Source organism: Phaethon aethereus (genome assembly GCF_964289735.1).
Source record: "Phaethon aethereus genome assembly, chromosome: 5".
In the NCBI taxonomy this organism is placed as follows: Eukaryota; Metazoa; Chordata; class Aves; order Phaethontiformes; family Phaethontidae; genus Phaethon; species Phaethon aethereus.
Window position 1 is genome coordinate 27,355,539 of NC_138579.1, and position 25,810 is coordinate 27,381,348.

The 25,810-nt window shown below is 56.6% G+C and overlaps 2 protein-coding genes across 2 annotated transcripts in view; one reads left to right on the forward strand and one right to left on the reverse strand.

The window, feature by feature from the left end:
- LTBP2 (latent transforming growth factor beta binding protein 2) overlaps positions 1–18,607 on the forward strand; it is a 75,317-nt gene extending 56,710 nt beyond the window's left edge. Inside the window, exons 14-35 of the mRNA XM_082000036.1 lie at positions 970–1,009; positions 1,401–1,496; positions 2,584–2,709; positions 2,888–3,016; positions 3,462–3,581; positions 4,527–4,646; positions 4,844–4,966; positions 5,164–5,289; positions 7,748–7,870; positions 8,173–8,298; positions 8,396–8,518; positions 8,748–8,879; positions 9,963–10,087; positions 10,869–11,013; positions 11,285–11,476; positions 11,599–11,679; positions 12,311–12,439; positions 12,686–12,826; positions 13,040–13,207; positions 13,768–14,043; positions 14,273–14,422; positions 17,517–18,607. Coding sequence (XP_081856162.1) covers positions 970–1,009; positions 1,401–1,496; positions 2,584–2,709; positions 2,888–3,016; positions 3,462–3,581; positions 4,527–4,646; positions 4,844–4,966; positions 5,164–5,289; positions 7,748–7,870; positions 8,173–8,298; positions 8,396–8,518; positions 8,748–8,879; positions 9,963–10,087; positions 10,869–11,013; positions 11,285–11,476; positions 11,599–11,679; positions 12,311–12,439; positions 12,686–12,826; positions 13,040–13,207; positions 13,768–14,043; positions 14,273–14,422; positions 17,517–17,683 — 2,958 coding nt within the window. The 3' untranslated portion in view covers positions 17,684–18,607. The remainder of the gene's footprint in view (positions 1–969; positions 1,010–1,400; positions 1,497–2,583; positions 2,710–2,887; positions 3,017–3,461; positions 3,582–4,526; positions 4,647–4,843; positions 4,967–5,163; positions 5,290–7,747; positions 7,871–8,172; positions 8,299–8,395; positions 8,519–8,747; positions 8,880–9,962; positions 10,088–10,868; positions 11,014–11,284; positions 11,477–11,598; positions 11,680–12,310; positions 12,440–12,685; positions 12,827–13,039; positions 13,208–13,767; positions 14,044–14,272; positions 14,423–17,516) is intronic.
- A 963-nt stretch (positions 18,608–19,570) lies between these two features.
- NPC2 (NPC intracellular cholesterol transporter 2) lies at positions 19,571–21,172 on the reverse strand (the record flags this gene model as incomplete). Its single annotated transcript, XM_082000092.1, has 4 exons — positions 19,571–19,873; positions 20,491–20,663; positions 20,899–21,006; positions 21,088–21,172. The coding sequence occupies 4 exons, from the start codon at positions 21,170–21,172 to the stop codon at positions 19,787–19,789; spliced, it is 453 nt and encodes a 150-aa protein (XP_081856218.1). The 3' UTR covers positions 19,571–19,786.
- Between the last annotated feature and the right edge of the window lie 4,638 nt (positions 21,173–25,810).

A 25,810-nucleotide genomic window follows, 5' to 3' on the forward strand; every position in this document is an offset into this window, starting at 1 on the left:
TTGACTCCAGCTGGCATTTGCTGGGGCTGGGGTAGGAGCCCAGGCTGCTGTCAGCCTGGCCTGGCTGCGGGACTGGACAGGCAGAGGGGTGTGAATTCAGCCTGTCTGATGGGAGCAGCCTGGGGACTGGTTCTCTGCCAGGCTCTGACGGGACTGAGTTTCTTTATTACGAGTCTCACCTGAAAAATATATGTCTCGATCCCTGCTGTCAGTAGAGTTTGGACCATATCTCCTGAGCATCTCTGTGTGCCCCTTGCTATAGCAGCCGAGCCCTCAGAATGTACTTGCAGCCTCTCTGAGAGAGGGAACAGCACTGCCATTGCCACTGCTTCATAGACATGAAGTGACTTGCCCAATGACGAGTGAGAAATCTCAGGATAGGGCAGAAATTTGAACCAAAGCTTCCAAATTTAAAACAGAGCTAGGCTGGGACTTGTGTTGCTCAGCCGCCTGTTTTCTTCATCTGTTGTGGAAAGTTCCTCGGAGCGGAGGCCGAGGTTGTGCTCCAACATCTCCTTTGGCAGCCATGGGCTTGCCAGGAGGCAATGCTGAGAAAGAGCACTGAGCACCAAGCACCCTTCTAGTAGGTAATGCTCTAAGGCAGGTAGAAGCAGTGACCATCCCCAGCTCTCCAGAGCTGCTGGTGACAGTGGCAGTATTTACTGTGCCCGACTGCTCTTCCTGGCTGCCTTGTGGAGAAGCCTGCCCCATGGCAGTGCCCGGGGTCTCACCCACATGGTGTGCTGGCACAGCCCCCTGGACATGGCCAGGAGCTGTGTTTTGCTGGGGACAATGTGCTCAGGATAGAGTGGCCCTGCCAGCTGCACCCAGCCATGGCAGCTTCTCCTCCCAGCACAGAGTCTCAGGGAGGAAAAAGGAGCCTGGAGGTGGGTGGGAGAATGTCTCAGGGATGATGCATCCCAGGTACACACACGTGGATAGAGGCAGTCCTATGTTTCTGTCCCTCAGGGTGCTGCTGATGCCACCACAGAGCACACCAGGCGCAGAGGTGAGCGCCCGGCTGGCGGAAGGGCAGGGTGGTCATGGGGAAGAGGACAGGGCAGCGAGGAGGGAGCAGAGCGGGGAGGCTGAGAGCTGCACAGCCTCTGCACAGACCCCATCGCTAGGCTGGCTGGGCTGGCTGCGGGGCAGCGCGGGGGACCCCCGCCACACAGCGGTGGCTGGTGTGAGGCTGTAGGGGTGTGGAGAGGTGGTGGCTCCAGCGAGGTGGAGGAGGCTGTCTTAAATAATATGATGAGGTTACTGCAGCCACCCTGCGGCCCCTTCCCATGTGCTCTCTCAGGGGTGTGGATGCAGGGACACCCAGCACGGGTAAACCTTGGGTGGGCACCTGTGCCTGGGATCAGGGGCTGGACCTCACCTCTCTTCTTCTTCCTCAGCAGAGGAAGAGGAGTTCTGGCGTGGGCCTCCCCAGCCTGGCCCCACCACCATCTGGGATGCTGCTGCTCCAACACAGATGCCAGCGCAGGGCTCGGGTGTGTGTCCACCGCTCTTGGGGATTTCTCTCCTCTCTCTGCCTGGCATTATGGGGAAATCATGCCCTAAGCTCTGCCCGGGCACTCTCTCCCTTACCCAGCCTGCTTGTTTTCCCACATGCCCCATTTGACTTCACAAAGAAAAGTCCCTGCCCTACTACCCTGGGGTGTTGTCCCAGCCTGGCTCCAGTGGCTGCCAGCCAGGGAAAGACGGCCGGCCGTGGGGAGGCTCGAGAGCACTCCCGTATGGGGAGCAAAGTGTTTGGCTCTCCCGGTCCTTCCCTGCCTGCAGCTCGCTTGCCCGGCACAGCAGTGGCTGCTGGGCGAGGGGGATCACGCGCCCGCTCCGGTGGCTTTGGCCCCGTTCCCCTTGCGGCACGAGCTGACTCATCGGGAAGTGGGAGCGCAAGGGAAGGCGTGTGGCTCCTGGGGCCGCTTGTTTACTGCGCCGGAAACAAGGGCCCTCTTGTTCCAGGGTTGCTTAAGTGTCTGGGAGCGCGGCCCCTGCCCTCCGCCGGGGGCTGGAGCACCTTGGGGAGCAGGCCTGGCGGAGGCACCTTGCTGAGGAATGCATCTTCCTCAATAGCCTTTTGTTTGGGGTTGGGCTGGCCCCCTCTTCCCTGGCAGGCTGAATGCTGAGGGGTGTGCGATGCCCCACTGCTCCCCCCTTGCAACTGCCACCTGTGCCCCGCTTAGCAGGGCGGTGGGGGGCAGGGGGAAGGAGCCCTGCTGTTACCCCAAAAGGACCCCCCTCACAGGTGCCAGGCTCTGCTGCCAGCCCTCCTCCAAGGTGTGGGGCTGGCAGGCTTCCCCACCACCCTTTTGTGGGGCTGGGGCACAGGTGAGCAGTGCAGGGGACTGGGGCGTCCCAGCTGGGCTCAGGCCAGAGGCGGTGACAGGATCTGCCGTGTCCCCCTGCAGCCCTATGGGTGCGGGCTGCCTGAAGATGTAGAGGAGCAGGCTCAGCATCGCTCTCCAAGAAGGGAAAAAGCAGACTGCCCTGGCATGCTGCTGGGGACACAAGGCAGACACTAGACTCCCTGCACCCTTTTGGTGCTGACCCCAACCCTGTGTTGTCTCCTCCCAGGGATCAGCGGCTGTGCCTCTTCACCCCTCTCCTGCGGAGCCGGTGCTTGCGTGCTCACCCCAGAGGGATACCGTTGCTTGTGCCACCCCGGCTATGTGTTGGACCACAGCCACCTCCACTGCATCGGTAGGTTGGCACTTCCTCTGCCTGCCGGGCCTCGATGGACTGTTCAGTCCTTCAGGCTCCTGGGTTTTCTGGCAGCTCTGCTGAGTCCCTGCCCACCTGCTGCACCATGGGGCTGGTGTGGGGCTGGCAGGCAGCTGCGGGTGGTGATTGCCTGTCTTCCTTCCGTGCCTGGGCACAGATGAAGATGAGTGCCTGAAAGGTCCTTGTGCTGGAAAAGGTCGCTGCATCAACAGTGTGGGCTCCTATTTCTGCCTCTGCTACTCTGGGTACACCCTGGTTGTCTCGGAGGGCAAGCAGAGCTGTGAAGGTAAGTGGTGTCCATCTGGCACGGGGCTGCCACCTCCCCAGGGTCTTCCCAGTCCCCCGCCCTCGTGGTCTCTCATACACATGTACCCACATATGCGCTCATGCACACAGTGTGCACACACATGCACACCTGCACACCCCTGCACGCGCACATGCACATCGGCACACCCTCCCTCCCCAGAGGCCTGCCCACAGACAGCCTGATCCATGGGGATCACCCTCTCTTGCTCGCTGAGGGACAGGACCTTGCCCGTGGCAAGGGAGGGAGGCACGTGATGCCAGTCCTGATCACTGCTTCATGGCAAGGGGGTGCCAGGACAGATGGGGAATGGAGGAGAGCCCTGGCATGGGTCCCCTGCTGCAGGTGGAGCTGCTCCTCTCCTGCACACTGCCTTCCCCATACTGGAGGGGGAAGACTTCAGGACTGTCTCCCTGTGTGTTGCCAGATCGAGATGAATGCGGGCAGCCCTCTACCTGCCGGGGACAGCGATGCATTAACACCCCCGGCTCCTACCGCTGCGAGTGCAAGGAGGGCTTTGCCATGGGCCCCAGAGGACAGTGCGAAGGTGAAGCTTGCTGCTCCCTGTTCCCTTGCCCCTGCAACCCACCTTGTGCAGGGCTGAACACCTCCTTTCCTCACTGCTCAATGTCTCCTCTTGGACAGGAGGAAGGACCCCTCCATGTTTGTTGGCCCTGTGCCCTCCCTGAGGGCTACCTGTCCTCTCCTCTGCCCGCAGGAGGGACAAGCTTTCCTGGGTAGAGAGAGAGCACTTCTCCCAGGATCCTCTCCCACCTCCCCAGGGAGATCCCCCACGACCAGCCCATGGCAGCTTCCCATTCTGGGAGGAGATGCCCATCCATTTTCATGCCACCTTGACTCTGTCCGCAGACTCTCATGCTGGCAAGTGGACTGCAGGGAGGGCAAGCTGCAGAGAGGCAGCCCCCCTGTCCTCACAGCATCCCGCTCACATGACACGACCTGGGCCCTTCAGAGCATTTGACCTTGTGAACATACGATGTGCCTGATCAAAGATCCCCCTTTCTCAGTAGCTCATCTCCAAGAGAGTGTGGGAGACTATTTTAGGAGGCAGTACTGGAAACAGGGCATGCACAGAATGCTGCTCCCTCCGCGTGGCCTCCAGAAAGCTCTTGCCTTAAGGACTTCCTGAGCTGGAGGCTGCATCCTAATCATAGTTATGAAAGTCCCTGATGAAACAGGCCTGCACAGATGTTCTCTGATCTCTTTCTCTGCCCATGCACATTCCTGGCCTTGGCAATATCCTGCAGCAGTGAGTTTCGCTGCTGGATTATGTCAGCCCACAGGTGTGGGATCCTGAGTGGCAAGTGGGACTATAAGAAGCATTGCCCAAGCCCTGGCAAACTCGTCTCACCTCCTCTTGGGCACTGCTGTCCGCCGGAGGGGGACTCTGAGGATCCAGCTTGAGGGGACATCCTGGAGAAGGCTGCACTGTTCACCTTTGGGAGCCTGAAAGGAGTGTGTTTCTTGGCAGATGTCAACGAGTGCGTGGATCCCAGCCCTTGCCCCCGTGGGAATTGTGTCAATACGCTAGGCTCCTACAAGTGCGTCAGCTGCGGGGATGGCTACTGGCCCAAGAACGGGAGATGTGTTGGTGAGGAGTGAGACGGCACCCTTGCCCCCCTCAGCAGTGCTCCCTGCAAGCCTCAAAAGGAGCAGGGGCACAGGCAGCACGCTCCTCCAGCGGGCAGCCAGCCTGTGTGGCTAGGGCACAGTGCCCTCATGGCTTGGGTGGCAGGGATGGCCCTGAGCACCCTCCCATTCCATATTGCTCTCTGCTGTGTCACGCAGACGTGGACGAGTGTCTTGTGGAGGGGACGTGTGCTCACGGACGTTGTGTCAACCTAGATGGCTCCTTCCGCTGTTCCTGCTACCAGGGCTACGAGGTGACACCTGATGGGAAGAGCTGCCAAGGTACGGGGGAGTGGTGGTTCCGATGCTCTGAAGTGTCATGCACCCAGTCCAGAGGTTTCCCTAGGCTCTTCCTGAGTGCTTGGCTCTGCCTGAGTCCTGGCCACCATGTTGGCCAGTTCTAGCAACACATCTGCCCCTGGTCATGGTTACTCCACATCCTTCCCACTCATCCCACTCTCCCTTGTGTGCTTATGCAGATATCGATGAGTGCACGGCCCAGGCCGCCTGTCCTTCTGGACTCTGCCTCAACACTGAGGGCTCCTACTCCTGCATGGCTTGTGACACCGGCTATGCCATCTCCAGAGATGGTAGCACATGTGAAGGTATCCCTTTCCCAGGGACAGAGGAGTGGGTGCTGGAGAGAATGAGGGAAGAGACATTGCCGTAGTTGGGTTATTGGTGGGGCCTGAGGTCTTCTTTAGCCTCAGGGTCCTTCTCCAGCTCTTTTAGCTCTCTGATCAGCAGAGAGCGTGGGGGGCTGCAAGCGGATGTCACCTAAACCAGCAGGAAGGTGATCTTCCTCCTGCAGGAAAGAGATGGGGCGGGGGAGGACTCATTGATGAGACTCTTGGACTAATGATGACCTGGGGGATACTGACAAAGGCCAGAGGAATACAGGAGGCTTAGAAACATGGGCAGAGAGGAGTTGTGTGTGGTTCAGTTCAAAATTGTGTGCCTGAGAGTGCATGCGCCAAATGTAGGTCCTCAACAGAGGGGGAAACCTTGGGTCCACAGCCAGTGGAGAGACTGTGGACACCCAAGGTTCATCATTTTCCCCCAGACCCTAATGTAACTCAAACATGTTTAAAAAGGAAAGCTTAGTTCAAGGGCTCTGCTGTGCCAGGTATGCATGGCAGAGAGTTAATACCAGCATCAGTCTGTGTTGGTTGCATTACTGAGACATGAGAGCGCTCCATCCCAGCCTTGCATCCTGACTGCCCCAGCACACGGCAGGGAAACTCTCTCCCTGGTGGCTGCTCCCAGAGGATGTCTGGGGCTTGAGATGGCTTGATGCAAATTCCCTGTTTGGGGCAAGGGAAGGGAGTGGGCAGAGCTGGCAAAGCTATTTCTTGAAAGACTGGCCATGTGCTGTGAATTTCTCCCTGGAGCACTGCAGAGCTCTGCAGCCTGCACATAGCTGGCAAACAGAAGATCTTGCCATTGATGTGACTCTCAGAAGACCCTCTGCATGAGAGCCTCCAATGGCGAAGGAGAGGGAAGCTTTCCTCCCTCTATTCCCTTCTGTTTTGGTGTCTGAGAATGCCAGTGTGAAATAAACTTATTTTCCATCTGATTTTTGGGTAAAATGGAAGAACCATGGTTTGATCCCTTCCATCTGCCCTCCCTCTTTCCCAAGACTCCACGTGAGTCCCTTCTCAGCCACCTTGCCCCAGCTGTGTCATGAGGGCACCTTATCAGGGTTTGATACTGTTTGGGTCACACTGACCCCATGGCAGGATGGCATGTTCTTCCCTGCCTTGGTTGGTGGCCTTGTGTGTGGATCTGGGTTTCATATTTGAAAAATGATAAGGGTTTCATGATAGTTTTGTGATAAATAGACTAGGTTATGGTTCATCTCCAGAAGGATTCAAGAATATTGCTACTTGCAGCCCTTTGAGACTGAACAGCTGGGAATCCTGCCCTGAGGCGGTAGGGAGCGATGCTCATTTATGCCTACGGCATGCTTACTGCTCTGCGAAGGGGAAGAGAAGGTCCCTGCCCTCAGGAGCTGCAAGTCTCAGGGCTTTAGCTCCTGGCAGAGGAGAAGAGTGCAGCAGGACCTTCTCCATTAGCCTGTCTTCTGCTGCCTGTGCAACAGCCCATCCTTCTGATTAGCAGTGTCCTCCTATGCTTTCCTCTACCTCATGGGCCTGCAGATAAACAGCAGTCCGCTGGCATCTTGCAGCCCTCTGTTAGAAGGAAGGCACCCCTCTCCTCTGCTGTGAGCAAAACCCTCAGAGTGCCAGCAGGCTCTGGCCAAGGCCTGGAGGAATTTGTGGGGAGCCCTGCAGCTGGGTTAGAGCTGATGGAGGCCCCCAGCCAGCTTTGCCTTGAGAATGACGTTGCAGGCAAGTCTGGCAGGTAGAAAAGCAGAGCTGCAGAAGGTATGGCTGGTGCTGGGTTATTTTCCTGATGTTTGTTCTTGTGCGGTTGGCTGAAGGGAGGGTTTGTCAGCAACTGTGGCTCTGCACTGGCCTCTTGGTGGTTGTGGTAGCCAGTGCAGAGCTCTGCTGGAGGTGGACACTGGGGTTAGTAGTATCCCTGTGCTCACCAAATCACAGAATGGCTGAGGTTGGAAGGGACCTCTGGAAATCATCTTGTCCAACCCCCCTGCTCAAGCAGGGCCACCTAGAGCTGGTTGTCCCGGACCATGTTCAGATGGCTTCTGAATATCTCCTAGGAGGGAGACTCCACAACCTCTCTGGGCAACCTGTGCCAGTGCTCAGTAACCCTCACAGTAAACAAGTGTTTCCTGATGTTCAGACGGGACCTCCTGTGTGTCAGTTTGTGCTCATTGCCTCTGGTCTTGTTGCTGGGCACCACCGCGTTGGTGCTGGGATCCAGTTTATCTTGGTCCCTATGATGGAGGGGAGTGAAGAGTCTGGGCTCCCAGTAACAGGGAGTCTCTGCCCTCATCTCACTGTGACAGGATGGTCTGGGAGGGCAGCTCAAACCCACCTTGCAGACCAACAGCTGGGTGATGGCTTCTCTGGGTGGGGATCTTCTCCAGTGGTGGCAAGACTGCGGCCTCACTCTGTGCTGTGCCCTTCTGCTTGGCAGATATGGATGAGTGTGAGGACCCTGCTGTTCAGTGCCTGGGGGGAGAGTGCAGGAACACCCCAGGCTCCTATGTGTGCCACTGCCAGGCTGGCTTCGAGCTCGTCAACGGCACGGTGTGCGAAGGTAGGAACCCCATCCCTGCAGCCCTCTGGGTCCAGGACATACAGCCTCTCTATGGATGCCAGCAGGGAGGATGCCAGTGCCAAGGCAGGTGATGCCACCGTGCATGGCACATCCGTAAGGTTGTAGCTAAATGCAGGATCACCATGGAAAGGGAAGATCTCTGTCTGCATGGTGAGAAAACCAGGGGCCAGGAGCCCTGTGAGGGCTGCCTGTAAGAGCCTGGAGAGAAGGAATCCATGTGGCTTTGATGAAGGATGTCCCCCAGAGCTGGGTGCGTGGCCTTGACTCTGCTCCCTCTGCAGATGTGAACGAGTGCCTGAACAGCGAGATCTGCAGCCCCAATGGCGAGTGTCTCAACAGTCACGGATCCTATTTCTGCATTTGTGCCCCTGGCTTCTCGAATGCAGCTGGGGGAGTCAGCTGCCAAGGTGAGCTGGAGGATGGCAGGGACATACCTCCGGTCCTGCCCTCTGCTCCCTCCTCTGCTCTGAGATCCAGGTTGATGATTTTGGCCTGATTTTGTAGATGTAGATGAATGCGCAGACAAGTCCCGGTGCTCACAAGGCCAGTGCCTGAACACAGAAGGCTCCTACAGGTGTCTGTGTGAAAATGGATTCAAACACTCCCAGGAGACTGATGATTGCGTGGGTGAGAGCTCATTGTTGGGGAGATCAGCCCCCTGGGATATGGGGGGATGGATGCAGCCAGTGCAGGGTGAAGGGCAGTTCTGCTCCCAGCACCCAAAGTTGCTGGTGACTTGTAAGGAGGACTAACAATGGCTCAGGGCCTCTGGCCAACTGAACTTGACCCACGTGCTGCAGTGAGCAAGCAGAGGCCCCATCTGACTACCCGCATCCCCTTACCCTCCTCCCTGCAGACGTGGATGAGTGTAAAGAATACGGGGATGCCATCTGCAGCACATGGCGGTGCCAGAACAGCCTGGGCTCCTACCGTTGTATCATGGGCTGCCAACCCGGCTTCCACTGGACCCCCTTGGGTGACTGCATCGGTGAGTACAGCCCTGCATGTCCCTGTCCCTCCTCCTGGCAGGGACAGGGTGGCTGTGGGACATCTCTGCCAGGGACATGGGGGAGAAGGAGGAGGAGGAAGCGTGTGGCTGGTAGAGAGGCAGATAATGCTGAGAGTTTGTTTTCTTGGCTGAGCTGCCTGCTTGTGTCTAGACTTCTCTCTTCCTGGCATCTGGAACAGACACCGCATTGTGCTGCTTTCTGCTCGGGGAGAGTCCTGGGCAGGTTACAGCCATTCCAGGCTTGGGACTGGACCACAGCCCCCAGTAAGCTGTGCTTGCTGGGGCTGCTGCCTGTGCCAATCACCTGCCTGGCAGGGTTGGGTGAGGGGAAAGGCTGCTGGTACCACTATGTGCTAGGCTGGAGAGTCTGGGTTTGGAGTTCAGGCTCCAGCAAAGAAGAAAGAGCAAGGGGGTTTCTGCCCAGCTCAGGGAAGGCTGCAGCAAGGAGGAGCTGCTGCCAGCCACTGGGCTCAGGGCTGTGCCAGGACTCAGACTTAGCAGCACATGGAGCTGCTCCGGGCCTTGGGAGCAGCGGGGGCTGTGGGCACACGGCTGCTCTGGCCGCTCAAGGGAAATCTCCCCTGTGCAGTGGTAGGAGGGGAGTGGGATGCAGCCAGCAGGGCTGTAAACCTGCTCCCCGTAGGCAGAGAACCCAGTTGTCACTGTCCAGCCCTGCCGCGCTGCGGCAAGGCCGAGATTACTCCCTGGCACTATAGCAGTTGGAGAAGGACCAGGTCAAGGAGAACGGGTCAGGAGGGTATCATCCTAGATCTGTCTGCATTTGCCCCATGCACTTCAGCTGCGCCCTTGTATCTCCTGCGGATGTGAGCTCCTGGTGCCCTACCTGTGTGGCCTCTCTGCAGCTCTAGATATTGCAGGAAGCTTCTCTTAACACACACTCATAGCAGGGGAGTGAGCGGGGCAGCCAGACCCAGTCCCTTGGATCAAGGGAATGCCTGCCCTGATCTCCACGTTTTGGGGTCAGAGCAGAAGGGCCTGGGCAGGGGGCTCCACTGGGAGAGGTGGGGTCTGGGGTAATTCCTGCTCTCCACTCTGCTGCAGACATAGATGAGTGTGCCAACGAGACGCTGTGCGGGAGCCACGGCTTCTGCGAGAACTCGGATGGCTCCTTCCACTGCCTCTGTGACCGTGGCTATGAGAGCTCACCCTCCGGGCACTACTGCATGGTGAGTCTCCTGTGATTGCTCTGCCAGTTAGTGAGGGAGAGCCATTGGCAGATGCCATGGTGGTGTCCCCACTGTGTGACGGCTCCTGAGACATGGACGGGGACTGCATCCTTGTATGGAAGATCCCAGGCATGGACAGGGCAGCTCTTGGAGGCAGAACCCCTCTTGTGCTATTGCCTTAGCACAGAAGACCCTTGGGACTGCGAAAGAGCAGGGCTCCATAAAAAAGCAAGTGGCTCCCAGTGAACCTGAAGCCCTTCTCTGTGTAGATGGAAAGAAGTTGCTTGGGGGCTGGAGACACTGAAGGAGCTAGAGAGGTACTTTAATAAAAGCCTGAGAGAACAGGCAGAGTGTAACGTAAGGGAAAGCGTTTTCACCATGAAGACAGCCAGGCAGTGGAACAGATGCCCAGGATGGCTGTGCAATTGCCATCCTTGGAGGTTTTCAAGACACAGCTAGACAAAGCCCTGAGCAGCCTGGTGAGACCCCATAACTGACCCTGCTTTGAGCAGGGGGTTGGACTAGAAACCTCCAGCAGTCCCTTCAAACCTGGATGATCCTGTGATCCAGTGACTCACTGCAAGCTGGAGTTCAGGCTCCCCAGATTCCCTGAGAGCAGGGGGAAGCTCTTGCCAGACTTGTGTTGAGCCACGGTGTGAACAGAGCTCTCAGCTCATCCTTAGCAGCTTCCATCTCCCCGTTGAACGGTGACCCCATGTAGCAGACCATACACAAGGCTGCCCATGTAGAGGCAGGGCTCCAGCTGCCACCTTGCCTTGCAGATGTGAATGAATGTGAGCTGATGGTCGCTGTCTGTGGGACTGCGCTCTGCGAGAATGTGGAGGGATCCTTCCTCTGCCTGTGCCCCAGTGACCACGAGGAGTACGACACGGAGGCAGGGCAGTGCCAGCCCCGAGCAGCCATGGGTGAGTAGGCAGCTGGGCAGTAGTGTGGGTGGCAGCTAGGGCAGGAGTGTGGTAGCCCTGGTTGGGGTGAGATAAAGCTGAAGGGCTGCCAGGCTGTACAAGCCTGTGCAGGCATGGGAGAACTTTTGTTTGGGAGAGCCAAGGAGGCTGAAAGTGGGGACCCGTATGGGCCACGCTGACAGTGATGGGTGTGCTCTGAGACCTCCTGGTTGTGGGATGCTGCTTTGGGGTGCTACGAACCCCATCCCGTCCCTGCTCTGCTGTCTTCTAGAAGGCCCAGAGAGACACGCAGCCCACCTCTCTGACAGCGCAGAGCGCAAGCAGTGCTACTACCACATCAATGACGTTCGCCTGTGTGACAGTGTCCTGGCCAAGAACATCACCAAGGAGGAGTGCTGCTGTACTGTGGGGGCAGCCTGGGGTGACAACTGTGAGACTTACCCCTGCCCCATCCTGGGCACAGGTAGGACTGTGGCCTCACCACATCAAACAGGGTCAGCACTCTGCCCACCAGCTCGAGCTTGGTTGCACTAATAAGCTGTTTCTTTTCTTTGCATTTCCCCTTGGCATCTGCCTGCTGGCCAGCGGAATATCAAGAGATCTGCCCTCTCGGGAAGGGCTATGTTCCCCAGGAAGATCTACTCTCAGGAAAAGTCTCTTTCACAGGTACTAGCAGCATTTTCTCTCATTTTTTCCAGGGGAAAAAGGGAAGGCACTGTTCCAAGCCCTACATGGAGATGGATCCACAGAAATACCTCCCTTGGTCTGTGGTGGGGGATGCTAACATCCTGCTGCTGCATTCCTCCATCCAGAGAAATCCCAGATTACCAATGTCACTGAGGTGGAAGTGCCCCTTCCTCCAGTCCTGCCTCACTGCTGGCAGTGACTTTCTCGGTGCAAACCTCCCATGTCCACTTCGAACTAGGGATGGGTTCCAGTAAGACACAACCCTTCCAGTTACTGATCAGACCTCCCAGTGGCTGAGTGGCTCCATCTTTGGCACTTCACCTCCAGGGGTTTGTGCTCTAGACCTTCCAGAAATACACTGCATTTCCTATTTATGAAAGCATCCTGCTCAAAGAGCATCCCCATCATCCCTCCTCATGCTCTGCCTGTGGGTGCTTCCCTCTCTGCTCCCAGGCATGGGGCAGGTGGGAGAGGTGGGGGGCTTACTGGAGGACCTGCTGGTGATCTAGGCCAAGGTGCCATGCTAGCTTTCTGCGGGCACAGCACCCAGCCAGCCCTGCTTCCACGGCTCTGCTCTCTGAGACTCTCTCTCCCTCCATCCCTCTCTCAGACATGGACGAGTGTGAGACGTTTGGCTCTGAGTTCTGCCGCAATGGACAGTGTTTGAACACGGTACCGGGCTATAAGTGCTTCTGCCGTACAGGCTACTTCTATGACTCCGGCAGGCTTGAGTGTGTTGGTAAGATGACCTCAAAGAGCAGCAGGGACCCAGAGTGCACAGAGGGACAGCCATGCTGCCGCACCCAGAGTTGTCCCTGCTGCCCATGCTACAGGGCCAGGTCTGGGTGACAGGCTTCCTGGGACCCTCTTGGGGAATGAGAAGGGAGGTGGCAGGAGCCTCCGAGGTCCCTGTTTGGGTAAGGAAAGGGTCACATTGCCCATGTCTGCCAGCCTGAAACGTTGCTCTGTCCTTGTGTGTGGGCAGACCAGGACGAGTGTCAGAACGAAGTGTACTGCATCAATGGTGAGTGTCTGAACACGGATGGCTCCTACCACTGCTTCTGCAGCCTTCCTCTCGTGTTGGATGCCACCGGCAACCGATGTGTGAACCTCTCCAGCAGGGCAGGTGAGCCTGAGCCCCCGCTGCAGCACGCCTTCACCCCACACGTCCTGCCCCATAGCTGGACCCCCTGGGAGGGAGCAGCAGTGGGTGCTTGGTGTCAGGCTGAGGGGTGCCAGCACCAGCACAGTGTGCAGCCAGTGTTGTCCCTCTCAGGACAAGGGGGGTGGCACTCTCCTGAGTGATTTTCATGGCATCCTTTGCTCTTGCCACTCACAGATGCCCTGGAAGAGTACGAAATCCACCTGGACGTCTGCTGGCAGACCGTTGCCGACTACATCTGCCAAGACCTGCTGCGTGGCGAGCAGACCACGTACACTGAGTGCTGCTGCCGACTCGGCGAAGCCTGGGGCCAGAACTGCGCGCTCTGCCCACACAGGTCCTCCGGTGAGCGGGGCGGCGTGGGCAAGCATCCCCCGGCAGAGGCAGGAACGGGCTGGGCTGCTGCTGGTCGTGCCATGCAGGGTCGGCCACGTATGGCTGCAGTGAGGCCGTGCTCTTGTTTTCTGCATTGCTGAAGCCAGCCCAAGGAGTGGGTGAACCCCCCAATTCTCCAGGGCTGAGCTGCCCCAGTGGATAGGATGTACCTGAAACAATGTACCTGGGTACCTGTTTTGCAATGAGTCTGAGGTGTTTGAGGGGAGAGTTGCTCTGTGCATCCTACTGCTCCTGCTTAGCTTAGGAGAGGTGTGGCAGTGGCAGCCCAGGATGGGAGCACGGTGGGAACTGGGGTTCTCACTGCTCAAGGACTTGCTGGCCCTGGACAGGAGCTGATCTTCTCGAAGACGGGATCCAATCAGAAAACAACAGAGCTGCAGCATTGGAGGCCATTGAACGCCGTCCTGGCTCTGCTGGCCCCAGTGTGGACACACACTCTCTGGCCACAGCAGACCTACCTCTCCTGAGCCAGGCTGTACTGACCCTTCCTTTTCTCTCACCACTTGCAGCTGATTTTGCTTTCCTGTGTAACGGGGCCAGTGAAGACAGTGAGAGAGGGTCTGAGCTCCGAGAAAGACCTAGGTATGAGTATGGACCAGGCTTGGAAGACTCCCACTATGGCCTTCCCAGCCCAGATATGGGCCCCTACTACAACTATCTGGAGTCTGAATACGGAAACCCCGATGCTGGTTTCCCTCGGAGGGAAGCCAACAGTGAGTTTCGTGGCAGCCCTCTCCACCACGGCCCAGGGCGGTCCCCACCCCGCTACCTGCCCAGCCAAACTGGTGAGTACTGGGATACAGAGAGAGGTGCCTTCCCACCCAGCCCGTGTCCATGGGGACTGCCTGACAGCTCCCACCTTGGCCAGGATGTCCCAGGCTTGGAGCAAGCTCTGCTCCTGGCTGCTCTGAGTCGGCCCTGGCCCCACCAGCACCATCTTGCCACATGCCCGACGTCCCCTCTGCGGCTGTGCGGAGGGTCACCGTGCTCTGACACTACCTTGCCACCCTCCAGGCCTATACGAGGGCTTCGAGGGGCTGCAGGCTGAGGAGTGCGGGATCCTCAACGGCTGCGAGAACGGGCGCTGCGTGCGTGTCCGGGAGGGCTACACCTGCGACTGCTTTGACGGCTTCCAGCTGGACATGACTCACATGGCCTGCGTGGGTGAGTGGCGGCCGGGGCCAGCCCAGGGGACTGCCGGGTGCTGCAGCCGGGGCAGTGCGAGCAGCCTGGCCCCGGCATCCCTTGGCGGCTGCCGCTCTCTGGCGGTGCTGGCTGGGATGGCTGCCGGAGTCGTCCCGGCTCTCCCTCGTTCTTCCTTCCCGTGGAGCTGGGAGGACCTGCCTGGAGGTTCAGCCAGCCACTTTCTGCTGGCAGCAAGATCAGGGCACCTCTGGCCATCATGGGGAGCATCTGATCACTCCCTGCTTTGTGTAACATTCTTGTACATCACCAGCCACTGTTACTCTATCCCTGCTTACTTTGCTCTACATTCACCACTGCCCGGGTGAAATTCCTCAGTTTCCACCCTGCCCTACAAGACACAGTCTCTAAAGCCTCTCTCTGCATCTCCTCTACATTCCTACACCTTGTCACCATCCTTTTCACAGTGCAGCTCCCCAAGCCAGCTGAGGCCCCAGGCACTCAACAGAGCAAATGAAGACCCTCTCTTCCCTTGAGCACGGCACTTATTCCAGCTTCCAGCACCTTTAGTGCATCACAAGGTCATGTATCTTCTTCATACAGAGCCCCTGGCCTCTTCCTTCCCAAATGCTGCTGGGCAGAACAGCTGTCTGAGCTGTTATTGCCCCTTCTGCATTTGTGCACTCTGTTTGCCTTTCCTTGGCCACAGTACTTTGCACTTGCTGTCAGTGAATTTTGTCTGGTTGAATTTTGGACCACTTCTCTGCTTGATCAGAATGAGTCTGAACCCCATTTCCTCAGAGTGCAGGCATCACACACACATACATTTTGTAAGCATGGGGATTCTTTCTTCATCCACCTTAATGACAACATTTACTGGAGTAGGGGTCAGGACAGACCCCTGCAGGCTATGCTTTAAATGGCTTTTATTGCAACAGACAGGTATTGCTAATTATCTTTGGAGTGCAGCTTCGTAGCCCATTGTGCAATTGCTGCAGTTTCACCTAGGCTGTATTTTCTCAGTCTGCTGGAGTGTGTCATGTGAGAGCATGTTGAAATCCTCACCCTGGCCAAGGCACATCATATTCACCGCTTCTCCCTTATCTGACAGACCAGTTATCAGGTCAGCAAAGGGAACCAGAATGGCTTAACGTAATCAGGCCTTAACAGATCTGCCCTGAGTATTTAATAACCCTGATATCCTTTGGAGGGTTATGACCTAATCACTCACAAACCTGATCTGTTTAAGGGAATGGGGGTGCATAGTCTGCAATTCTGGATTCTCCCTTCTCTGTTTTCAATAGTTAACCTTCCTCGGGTCTCAGAGACCTCTTTTATCCTCTGTCTTAGAGGGAACTGCCAATTTTTCAGGGACTGCAGGAGCATTAAGATTTGAAGATGAGTTGCAGCAGGCCTTTAGCAATATGGATGTAACTGCTTTACCTATCTGATTGTTGAACCTTTCCATCACAGTATGGCCTTTCCCTCCCTGTGCTCCTGTACCCTCATTTAAACCCTTAAAACATGGTCCACACTCTATCCACGAGCATTTTTATGATGACTGGAACAAAGCCCACATTAGCTGCTCCAGCCAGCTCAGCGTTGGCTGGCTTTTGTTTCCTTCGCCGATAAGGACCAGACTAACATTCCCCATTGTTTCCTGCTAACATATTTATGGAGCCTTTGCTTGTTGCCTTTCATGTCCTGGCCTAACCAGCACTCATTTTACACTGGAGCCAGTCTTGGGTTTTTTTCCTTCAGTTCTCCTACGTGGTGCCTAGTCATCCCTATGTTTTTACCTTGCTGAGTTCAGGCCTTTAGAGGCTCTCAGGCTGGACCCCCCAGCAAGACTGCCTCCCCCCACTTCCCAGGCTGCGGAGTGCCTCTGGGGACTGCTCTTGCTTGATGCGCTGTCTCCTTGGGCTTCTGAGCAAGCCCATCCCATCCATGGCAATGTTCTGATCCCGAGGGTTAGTCCAAGCCCACAGTGCCTGTCCAGCCATTTCTTTGGCTGTGGTACGAAGGCTGCCGTATGAAGGCTGCCTTGTTCCCCAAGCTCTTTCATCTCACGTTTCCCCTCTCCTTCTTCTTCCTCCCATGACTGCTGTGCTTCCTTCCCACTGCACCTGGAGGTTTTGCTTTCAGCCTCTGTCCCTCGGGTTGCATTTACCTTTCTTTGCCAGATGGCCCCCTCCACCTGTGCTGGGGATAACCCAAGGTCCCCGGGGCATCGGAGCTTTGCAGTCCTCTCGGAGTCCATTGGTCACTGCCAGGGCCTTCGCTGTCCTTTGGGTGGCTGGCTGAACCCATCAGCGGCTCCCCACTCCTGCTCCCTGACAATCTGCAGGGGCTGAGGCTGGAGTTTGTGGTCAGAGGGGTTGGACCTGCCTTGGCAGGTGAGGATTTGGGCTCTGGAGGTCCTGTGCGTGCAAACAAGGGCTCTGCGGTGCACAGGGATGCTCTGCCCAGCTGTTGGCCCCACCACAAGTCGGGGTAGCTCAGGCAGGGTGTCCAGGGAAGTGCATTTAGCAGAGCAGATCTGTCAGCAGCCGCCGTAGGGTTTGTGTGCACGCTCTAGCCCAGTGGCGAGCCAGCTGAGTGAGCCCTTTGGCACAGTCTGCAGGTTAGTAAAACAAGCCCTTGTTTGCGCAGCACAAGGTCCCTCTGTGTTCTGGTCCTGGAGGTGATAATCAGTCTCTCAGGGCCACCATCATCTGCCTCCTTGGCCTTGTCGGATCAGGAAAGGGCATTTTCCAGGGCTAGAGGTGGCCTTTCTCCCAGATCTTACGCTAGCACAACTTACGAGCAGGAAGCTGCTAATCCGGGAGTGTCACCAGCTGCAGAGCATGGAGGGGCCCTTATCTGGTGTGCATTGCTGGTGGGGGGGCTCCCTCCTATACTGGGGAATGCCAAATGCTGGGGATGTCACCCTTGGAGACTGAGGGGGCTCTGTGGATGTGCTGAGGAGTGTGGAAGGCTGGTGGGGTCATGGTGGGCATCCTGGAGGTGCTGGGGGGGGCATGGGGCACCTGGCAGGGGCACAAGGAGATGTAGGCTGCAGGCTGGGACTGCTTGCTGTGCCACCAGCTCACCCCTGTCCTTCTCCCCCTTGCAGACATCAACGAGTGCGAGGAGGTGGGCGTCCCTGAGCCCCTGTGCCAGGGCGGCACCTGCGAGAACACAGAGGGCTCCTACCGCTGCCACTGCTTGCCGGGCTACGTGGCCCTGGCCCGGCCCCACCACTGTGTACCCCAGACAGCCCAGAGCCCAGCAGCAGCGTAGCTCTAGGGGAGTGAGGGTGAGGGTGCTCCCCTCTAGCACGCAGCTCTGGCACCCGGCAGCACGGAGAAAGGCCCCCCTGGAGCTGCAGGTGCTTTGAGGCTTTTCGCTCCTTCCCCTCCGAAGCGCACAACTTCTCCGCCACCTCTACGGGCCAGGGCTGAGCTCCCAGCCTCTGCACCCCCCTCCGCCCTGCCAGCCCCTGCTCCTGCCACAGCAGAGCCCACCCCTGCAGGCCCCCAGCACCCGTGGCAAGGCCCCACGCTGCAGAGGCTCACGGGACGCCTTCCCCTGCCACGCAGACCCTGCCTCCCCACCTCGCCCTGCCGAGAAAGGAGGTTCATCTCCCCACCACCACTGCACTGACCTAGCGACAAGCCTCACCCATGCTGTGGGTGCTGGCCCCACTCCCCATGAAGCATCCAGGCCCCAGGCCAGAGCTTTGAGGGGGGGGGGTCTACCCCAGCTTTCTAAAGCTGCGTCGTAACCTTGGGGCATGATGGAGGGGCCCCAGGGCCAGCTCTCCTTGCAGCCAGCCCAGGCACATCCCTTAGCCCTGTACTTTGCCTTCGTGCCCCACGCTTGGTGGGCATGGGGTCAGGGGGGACAAGTCCAGCTTCCTTTCTGTAAAGTTGTTGGTGACTTTTTTTTTTTTTTTTTTTACCAAGTCTGCTGGAAACTTCTCTCATGTTGTTAAATAAAACATTTATTTTGGGCCCTGCGGCTCAAGACACTGGGGCTGGTCAGAACTGTGCTTGTCTTGCCTCTGGCAAGGTGTACTAGAGCTGAGTCCTCCCTGCAGGTCCAGCCTGGCAAGGCCACCCCATTCTTATAAGCCAACTCCTACCCTTGCCATGCTGGCACCCAGCCTCCTCCTGCTCCTGAGCCAGAGCAGAGACCCTTGCCAGGCCAAATACTTGCTTAATCTCCCCAGCCCAGTGCCAACTGCAGGAGCCAACTCCAGCCCCCCAACAGCACAGCAGTTGTGGCTGCTCACACCCTGCCTCAGCCACACGTGAGGGGGCTGCAGTTTAAGCCCCAGTTTCGGTATGTTCCTGCAGTTGGCAAGAGCCCTTGGGCAGGTCTGGGAGCTGCTTTTCCAGCTGCACACCCCTCACTAGAAAGGCCTCTACCCATGCTGCAGCAAGCAAGGCCACCACCTCCTCAGGCAGCCTTTGCACAATTTCAGGCCAGCACAGGACCAGCAAAGCAGAAGCACAGCCAGACACGGCCAGCTGGACACCCTGGCAGCCAGCAGCAGAGATGCCTGGCTGCTCACAGGTCAGGCACACTCAGGCCAGCATACCACCTCCATCCATGCCTTCAGCTGAGAAATAAGACCGGCCCACCACCAACTAGAAGATGCCCAGCCACTCTGCTTTTCCTTCTGCTCCTCTCTACTCACAGAAGACAACACAAGCAGATTACGTCTAGCCTTTATTAAAAGGAAAGTTATAAAAAGAGGTTCAGGAGCTCCCAGCAGCTCCACGTTAGTAGTAGTGCAAACCATTGGTTAGAGAAAGAATCATTCCTGCAGAGATGTCGAACGCCATTTGGCTTTGCATCCACAAAAAGGACATTTTCCCAGCTGCGGTCCCGCCGTCTCGAGCAGCGGCCCAGGGCAGAGCAGACTGCCAGCCCAGAGAAAGTCTCCTCTCCGTCAGCTGCATGGATGGCAAACGCAGGTCCCAGGGGCATCCCGGTCATGACGGAGCAGAGGCACAGGAGGGTGGATACAGCTGGCATTCTAGAAGAGGCACTGAAGGATTACCAGGTAGCAGCTCAGACACTAGCCATGTTCATCAAGAGAAATTCCTTTGTGAGGACAGATAGCTCCATTTCAAACTAGAGAGTCTCCACAGAGCAGCTGGAGGATGACACTCAGTCACTCCTGCAGCAGACACTGCTCCCCCTTGAGCTGCTGTGAGAACACCCCAGGGGGCTCTAAATGGGGTAAAAGCCCTCTGCCCACAGTTGACCTTGCGGCTGCTCAGAGGCTGCAGAGCTCTGAAGGAAGCAGTAAGAAATGCTTATTATATAAAAGAATTTGGCCTGTGTTTTCTTCTGTTTTTCCCCCTCCCCAGGCCCTACTAATGGCAGGGCTCCTCAGCTGGTAATCTGCACAGGTATCTTCCAGCAGAACAACAACTGGTCCTGGTCATCCACCAGCTCCCACTTCACAATGAGTTTAATCTAAAAGAGAGAGAAGAGCAGAGGGAAATGAGAGTGTTCAGGAAAGGCAAGGACACGGGGAGGGGAGTTATCGCTTCTGTGGAGCAAGGAGGTCCTGGGAGCTCTGTGCAAAGAGGACAGAGCTGGGGCATTGCTCCCACTGCAGCAGGTGGGCCATGCTCATGCAGTGACTCCTGGAATATCTTACACAGATGGAGGGTTCAGTTGTGTGACATCGGAGACCTCCACACATCACACTGGGATCCCCACTCTCTGAGTAAGCAGAGAGTGGAAACACCCTGCAGCCTCCTGGCTGAACTGCACTCTGGAGCCGAGCACCCCCAGTTTGGGAGCATTTGGCCGAACACAGCAGGCTCTACAGGCAGGCATAGCACAGGAGGATACGTGGGCAGCTGAGGCCACTTCTTAGCAGCTGGAGGCAGGCCACTTCCTCTGCTGGGTCTGTCCCAAAGTGGGACCTTGAAACAAGAGTCAGGCTCACAGCAGAAGTGCCACCAGATAGTCCAAGGAGTTTTCTCACCTCTTCCCCCCCACCACAGGACCTTAAAGACAGGTGGTGGGACTGTCCCAGGAAGGGCAGCTGCTCTGAGGAGCAGACCAGCTGCCTGCTTACTTACACTGGGGTACTCGCTCTTCACAGGGAGTTTATTCAGGTAGCTGTAGGAATGGCCCTTCTGAATGGGGCACTGGATCCCGGACTTGCATCCATCAGGCTCAGGAATGGGAAAGGGTATGTCCACATGCAGCATCTCACCGTACACCCTCGCTTTGCTGCCCTGGCTCTCGATCTCTGCAGAATACAGAAGCATGAGCACGGCACCGGGGCGGGGAACACATTCCTACCCTACGCCCTCCCCTCCACACACTCTGGAGGCTGCGAGAACACAACTAAGGGACAGACTTCCTCCTCCAGCCATTTCTTCATACCCAGACCCCTCTCCAGCCACCCTTCCCCACTTGTCTCCAAGCAGTGGGATGCAGAGGTCACCACCCCCCGGCACCCCAGCCGGGGAAGCGATGCTTACTGCTGGCGAAGGTGACGTTGATGCTGTAGGATGTCCCTTTGTGGAGCTGGCAGGGCTGCGTGGGGCAGGGGCTCACGTTCACCTCTTGGATGCTGCCGTCTTTGGAACCTGCAAGGAAGAGCCGGGCTTACCGGGCCTTCTCCGCCTGCTGAGCCCCCTCCGCACCCCCCGCTGCCTCCCGCCCCTCACCACAGTCGACGAAGCGGAGAGGCTCGGCCAGAGCGGAGGCGGCAGCGCCCAGCGCCAGGAGCAGGGCGAGCGGAGACGGCACCATGGCGGCGGCGGCAAGAGCGGGAGCGACAGCAGCAGCGGCTCCTCCGCGGTGTCACATGAACGCGGCCTCCCCACCCGCCGGTCAGCTGGGCCGCGCCCCGCCCGCGGGGACGGGCCGGGGGCGGGGGCTCGGCCGGGGCCGCCCCGTTCACCGCCCCGGGGCGGAGGCGTTCTCAGGAGTCGGGCGGCCGGAGCGCGCTCCCCTGCCGCCGGGAGGGGCGCGGGGCCGGGCCCGGGTCGCGGCCTGGAAGCGGGCAGCGGCGGCGCGGCCGTGACCGCTCCGGGCGAGGCGACGGTGCTGGCGCTGCGGCGCTTGGGCCGACAGACGCCCTCTGCAGTAGTGCTGCTGGGCCGTCCTGGCGCGTCCAGTGCGGAGGGGCAGCAGCCGGAGGACACGCTTGAAGGGAGGAAAAGGCACAAGCCAAGAAGCCAGCGCAGCAGACGGTCCCGCAGACTCATGTTCTGCATGTTGAAAGCTGTCTGTGCATCCCTCCGAGCGCCCAGCGCTACAGCTGCCGCGTAGTGGCTACGATTGCTGCCTTCCGCAGCACGTACAAGTTAGTGCCGCTTCTCAAACTGTGAAATGCTGGAGGCTCCCAGCTTGCACTGTGGCTGCCGAGACGAACCAGAGGGTGATTAAGACGCTGCGGGAAGCGTTTGAACCAAGCGAACGTTTACAGCTTTTCACCAGTTTCACATGGTAGCAGGTGTTACCCTTAACAGGGTCACGTCGGGAATATAATGAAGATAAAGGCACACGAGCGCTGATTTGGTAGGAAGGCGCAGGCAGAGCTGACGCAGCTTTCCCCCTTCAGACCTCTGTCCCAGTGAGGTGTCTGCCTACGCAGCTTCAGCTGCGCTGCCAAGGGACTCAGAGGCAAAACCCCCACGCCTTGCTCAGGCTTTCCACAGAGGGTGTCACACCAGAAGCCCCAGAGCTGTCAGCAGGACTGAGCAGGACTCGCTCCCGTGTGTCTCTGCCAAGCAGTTTCGCTCTTCAGAAAAAAGAGGGGTCCCTTCCTTCAGGGGGGAGAGTGGTGCTTTCACTATTTTTTATTCTGAATAAGCATTCAGTTTGCAGAGGCCTCAAGCAAGCCAACCAGGGTGCTTAGAGCAACCCTATCCAAAAAAAAAAAAAAGACCCTGCCAAGACTAAGCCATATATCTAAGCCCACCTAGCACACTTCATAACCAACCCAGGTACAGTCTTCTCCTTGCACATGAGAATTCGTGCCCTTAGACAGGCTTTCCTTTTCCCCATCCTTCAAGTCTTACAGAGGATAAAGCAAGCTGCCTCTCTGACTGCTGGGAACAGAAGCACGGTCAGGTCAGAGGAGCACCATAAACCACTGTCACACATTCACAGGATCAGCAGCATCATGCTTGGGAGCAAATTCCACAATACATGAAATCAGGATGCCTCTCCGTGAAACAGCTCTCCAGATGCCTTTGCTTGGCAGATGCTTTTGCACAATAGTAGCGACTACATACACACAAGGCTACACATATTTCAAAGGCTTTGAACTGAAAAAATCATTGAATCTAGAATTAGAATTAATACATGTCTACTCCCCTCCAGATCTGGATTAAAAAAAGCCTGATAAGTGTAAAACTACAGCCAAGGCTATTACACAAGAAATAAGCAGAAACCTTCTGCCCAAGGTTTTTTAGCTGGTGTCACGCATTATACCATCATGCCAGTTTTGCAGTAATACCACTAAAGCTTAAACTTCCCAAGGGCAGCATAACCATCACAGGCCTGACTGACCTTGCTTTCAGGCATGTGCCACTTTCAACACTTGATACAAGACATGGACCTCCAGGTCACCTTGGAACCCAACATTTCACCAAAATACTTCAGAAATAGTCAGTGCAACTTTAGGTTGGTCTCGTTATTTTGCAAACAGGCCAGCAGGGCTCCTACCAGATTACCAACATCACGGGGAACTTGTGCTAAGGTGCAGAAACACCAGGAGAAAAGGCTAAGAAAGCCAACGGATAAAGTGGGCATGGTGGTGTTGGGTTGGCGGATGGACTTGATGATCTTACATGTCTTTTCCAACCTTAATGATTCTGTGATTCTAAGACCTGATACTCAAGTTCTTAATTTCTGTAATTCAACCAACTCTATTACATGAGGAAAAAGTCTACAGTTCCACTTTATGAGCTAGCTACACCCAACGAATCCAAATCCCTCTAACAGCATTGCACTTGCAGCTCGGTAAACAGATGCACCTGCAGGCCCTACAGGAGCAGTGAATACAGAAGTCAGGTTCTCAGGAAAATCCACATACAGAGACTAATCAATTTGACTGTTTTCAGCCAGAACATGCTCCTTTTGATACAGATCATCAGAATTCACATGAAAACGTACCACATACCACTCTTGCATTCAACACCATGCTAGAGGTTTGATTATCACCAGTTTCTGAAGCACCGAATCAAGCCCAGTTTTCCACCAAAACAGGTACAAGGTGATTTAAGCATACACATCACAGAGGAGAATAGAGCAAAACATCTAGAGAATTCAACTCATAGATAAATCTCTTCAATACAGTGTGCCTAAAGAGAGCTAAGGGAACTCCCCAAACCCAGATACCACAGACCAGAATAAGAAGGGGAAAACAAAACACAACCAAACCTAAAAACAGGTTACATCAAGCTATCAGGAACAAAACGACCAACAAAAATCACAGCCCAGAAAGGAAAAAAATCCTACACCATAATTCCAGATGAGAGAAAAACACCACTAGACCACATAGCTGGCAGAAGGAAAAAGCAGCCAGTGATAAGAAAGAGGTGCAAAGTAGCTGTTCTCTTTAATTACACCCACCTCTCCTAGCTGCTCAGAAAATTTTGCTGGCAGCACCTGAGCCACTCATCAGCGTAGTGGATTATTAATTAGATTAAATTAACTCTGACTGAGGCCAGCTGGCCTCTTTCTCATTATTCCAGCCTGCAGTAGCCATCTGAGCAACATCCTGAAATGCCTGGAGGGTACTTGTCACACTTCTGACACTTAATGCTGGTAAAAATGAAGGCAGTTAGAATGTAGAAGTGTCTGGGGTGGGGGGGCTATATCCATTCCCCAAAAGGTGTTTGCAAATGAATACAGTCACAACACGGGGAAAAGCAGCGGGAATCTCCTGCCTAATACACCCTGCAGGAGAGCACAGGAAGGCCAGTGTGATATGGGAAGCAGGCATGATCCCCCCTCCTGTTCTCCCAGGAGTTCTTGATTTGCTCCTCCAAAGTTGTCTGCTTTTGGGACACCATGTTGATAATAACTGGAGAAACACCCCCATATGTTTTTAAAAACATCAAATATTGTGATATGCCTGATTTGAGGATTCATCCACCGTTGCAGGTAACTGCATTAATACCAGCTTCCCCTAGGATGCTGCCTATGATACTTTCCTGGCTTTATCCTAACATAGTTAGAGTTAACCCCAGGGCAAACAGAAGTAAACCGCTCAAACCAGTCTTTATTTACATGCACAAGGTGGGAGAAATAAGCAAAAGCACATGGCTGCATAAACAACGCCTGGCTTGGAGCAGGATGGTGAGAAAGCAAACAATCACAGGGTCCTGATGTCCCCTGACATTAAATCATCACCTCCTGCTGGGATGACTGGTTTTCCTCCACCATCCCACTGTGTTGACTCTCCACAAGCCTGGCCTGGGGTGAGGAACAGGTCTCCTCCCCCAGAAGCACATGAGGAAGAAAGAGAGAAAGGCTCTTTTAACTGCGGGCGCCTCTGCGAGCGACCCACCAGACTGCCATCACATGTCAGATGATCAGGAGGAGATGAAACCATGGAGGGAAACGTGCCTCAAGCAGCTATAGAGGAGGCCGCCGGGCTTGCCCGGTGCCGTGGGGCTTGCTCCGGCAGGAGGGAAGCCAGGAGCTGGAGGGGAGGGATGGCGGCGGTGCAAGGGGGGCTGAGCACGTGTCTGCAGCGCCAGGGCCACAAACACCCACCTGAAGGAAAACCAGCCTCTGCAGTGATTTCCCAGCTCAGCCCCCGCCTGATAAAGAGGAGCAAACCAGAAAAGCCAGGATCAGGGAAAAACCCTAAAAAACCTTTCAGCCCAGCCCCATGTTTGCTCCTCTGCTTGCCTAGCCCCCCGCCCCTGCGACGACACCTTGATCCCTCTCGGGGTGGATGGGTTCTGCTCAGCATAAACAACCCTCACAGCTAATTCCAGGGCAAACACGCTCTTCCAGACAGCGCTGCGTTATTTATTTTATTAATCCTTACTGTTTTATTGCTGTTTATTTCCTTCCATGAGCATCGCCACTTGTGCAAGCAAGCAGCCCCAAGGACGAACGGCGGCTTTATGACTTTGTGTGACGCTCCAGCGGCTTTGCTGGCTTTACCGAGCCAGCAGCCGAGCTCTGCCCGCGAAGAGACGCTGCCTCCAGGAGCATACCGCGCAGCCCGGCCGGGCCGGCCCGCCCGGTGGAGGTGCCACCAACGCCGGGCCGGTGGGGCGGGCAGCGCGTTGCCTAGCAACACCCGCCGGCTCCGTACTTCCGCCTCGGCGGGCGCCATGGCGGCCCTCACCGGAAGCGGCAGCGGCAGGCAGCCAATGGGCAGGCGGGGGCGGGGTGCTGAGGAGGACGTGAGGGGGCAGC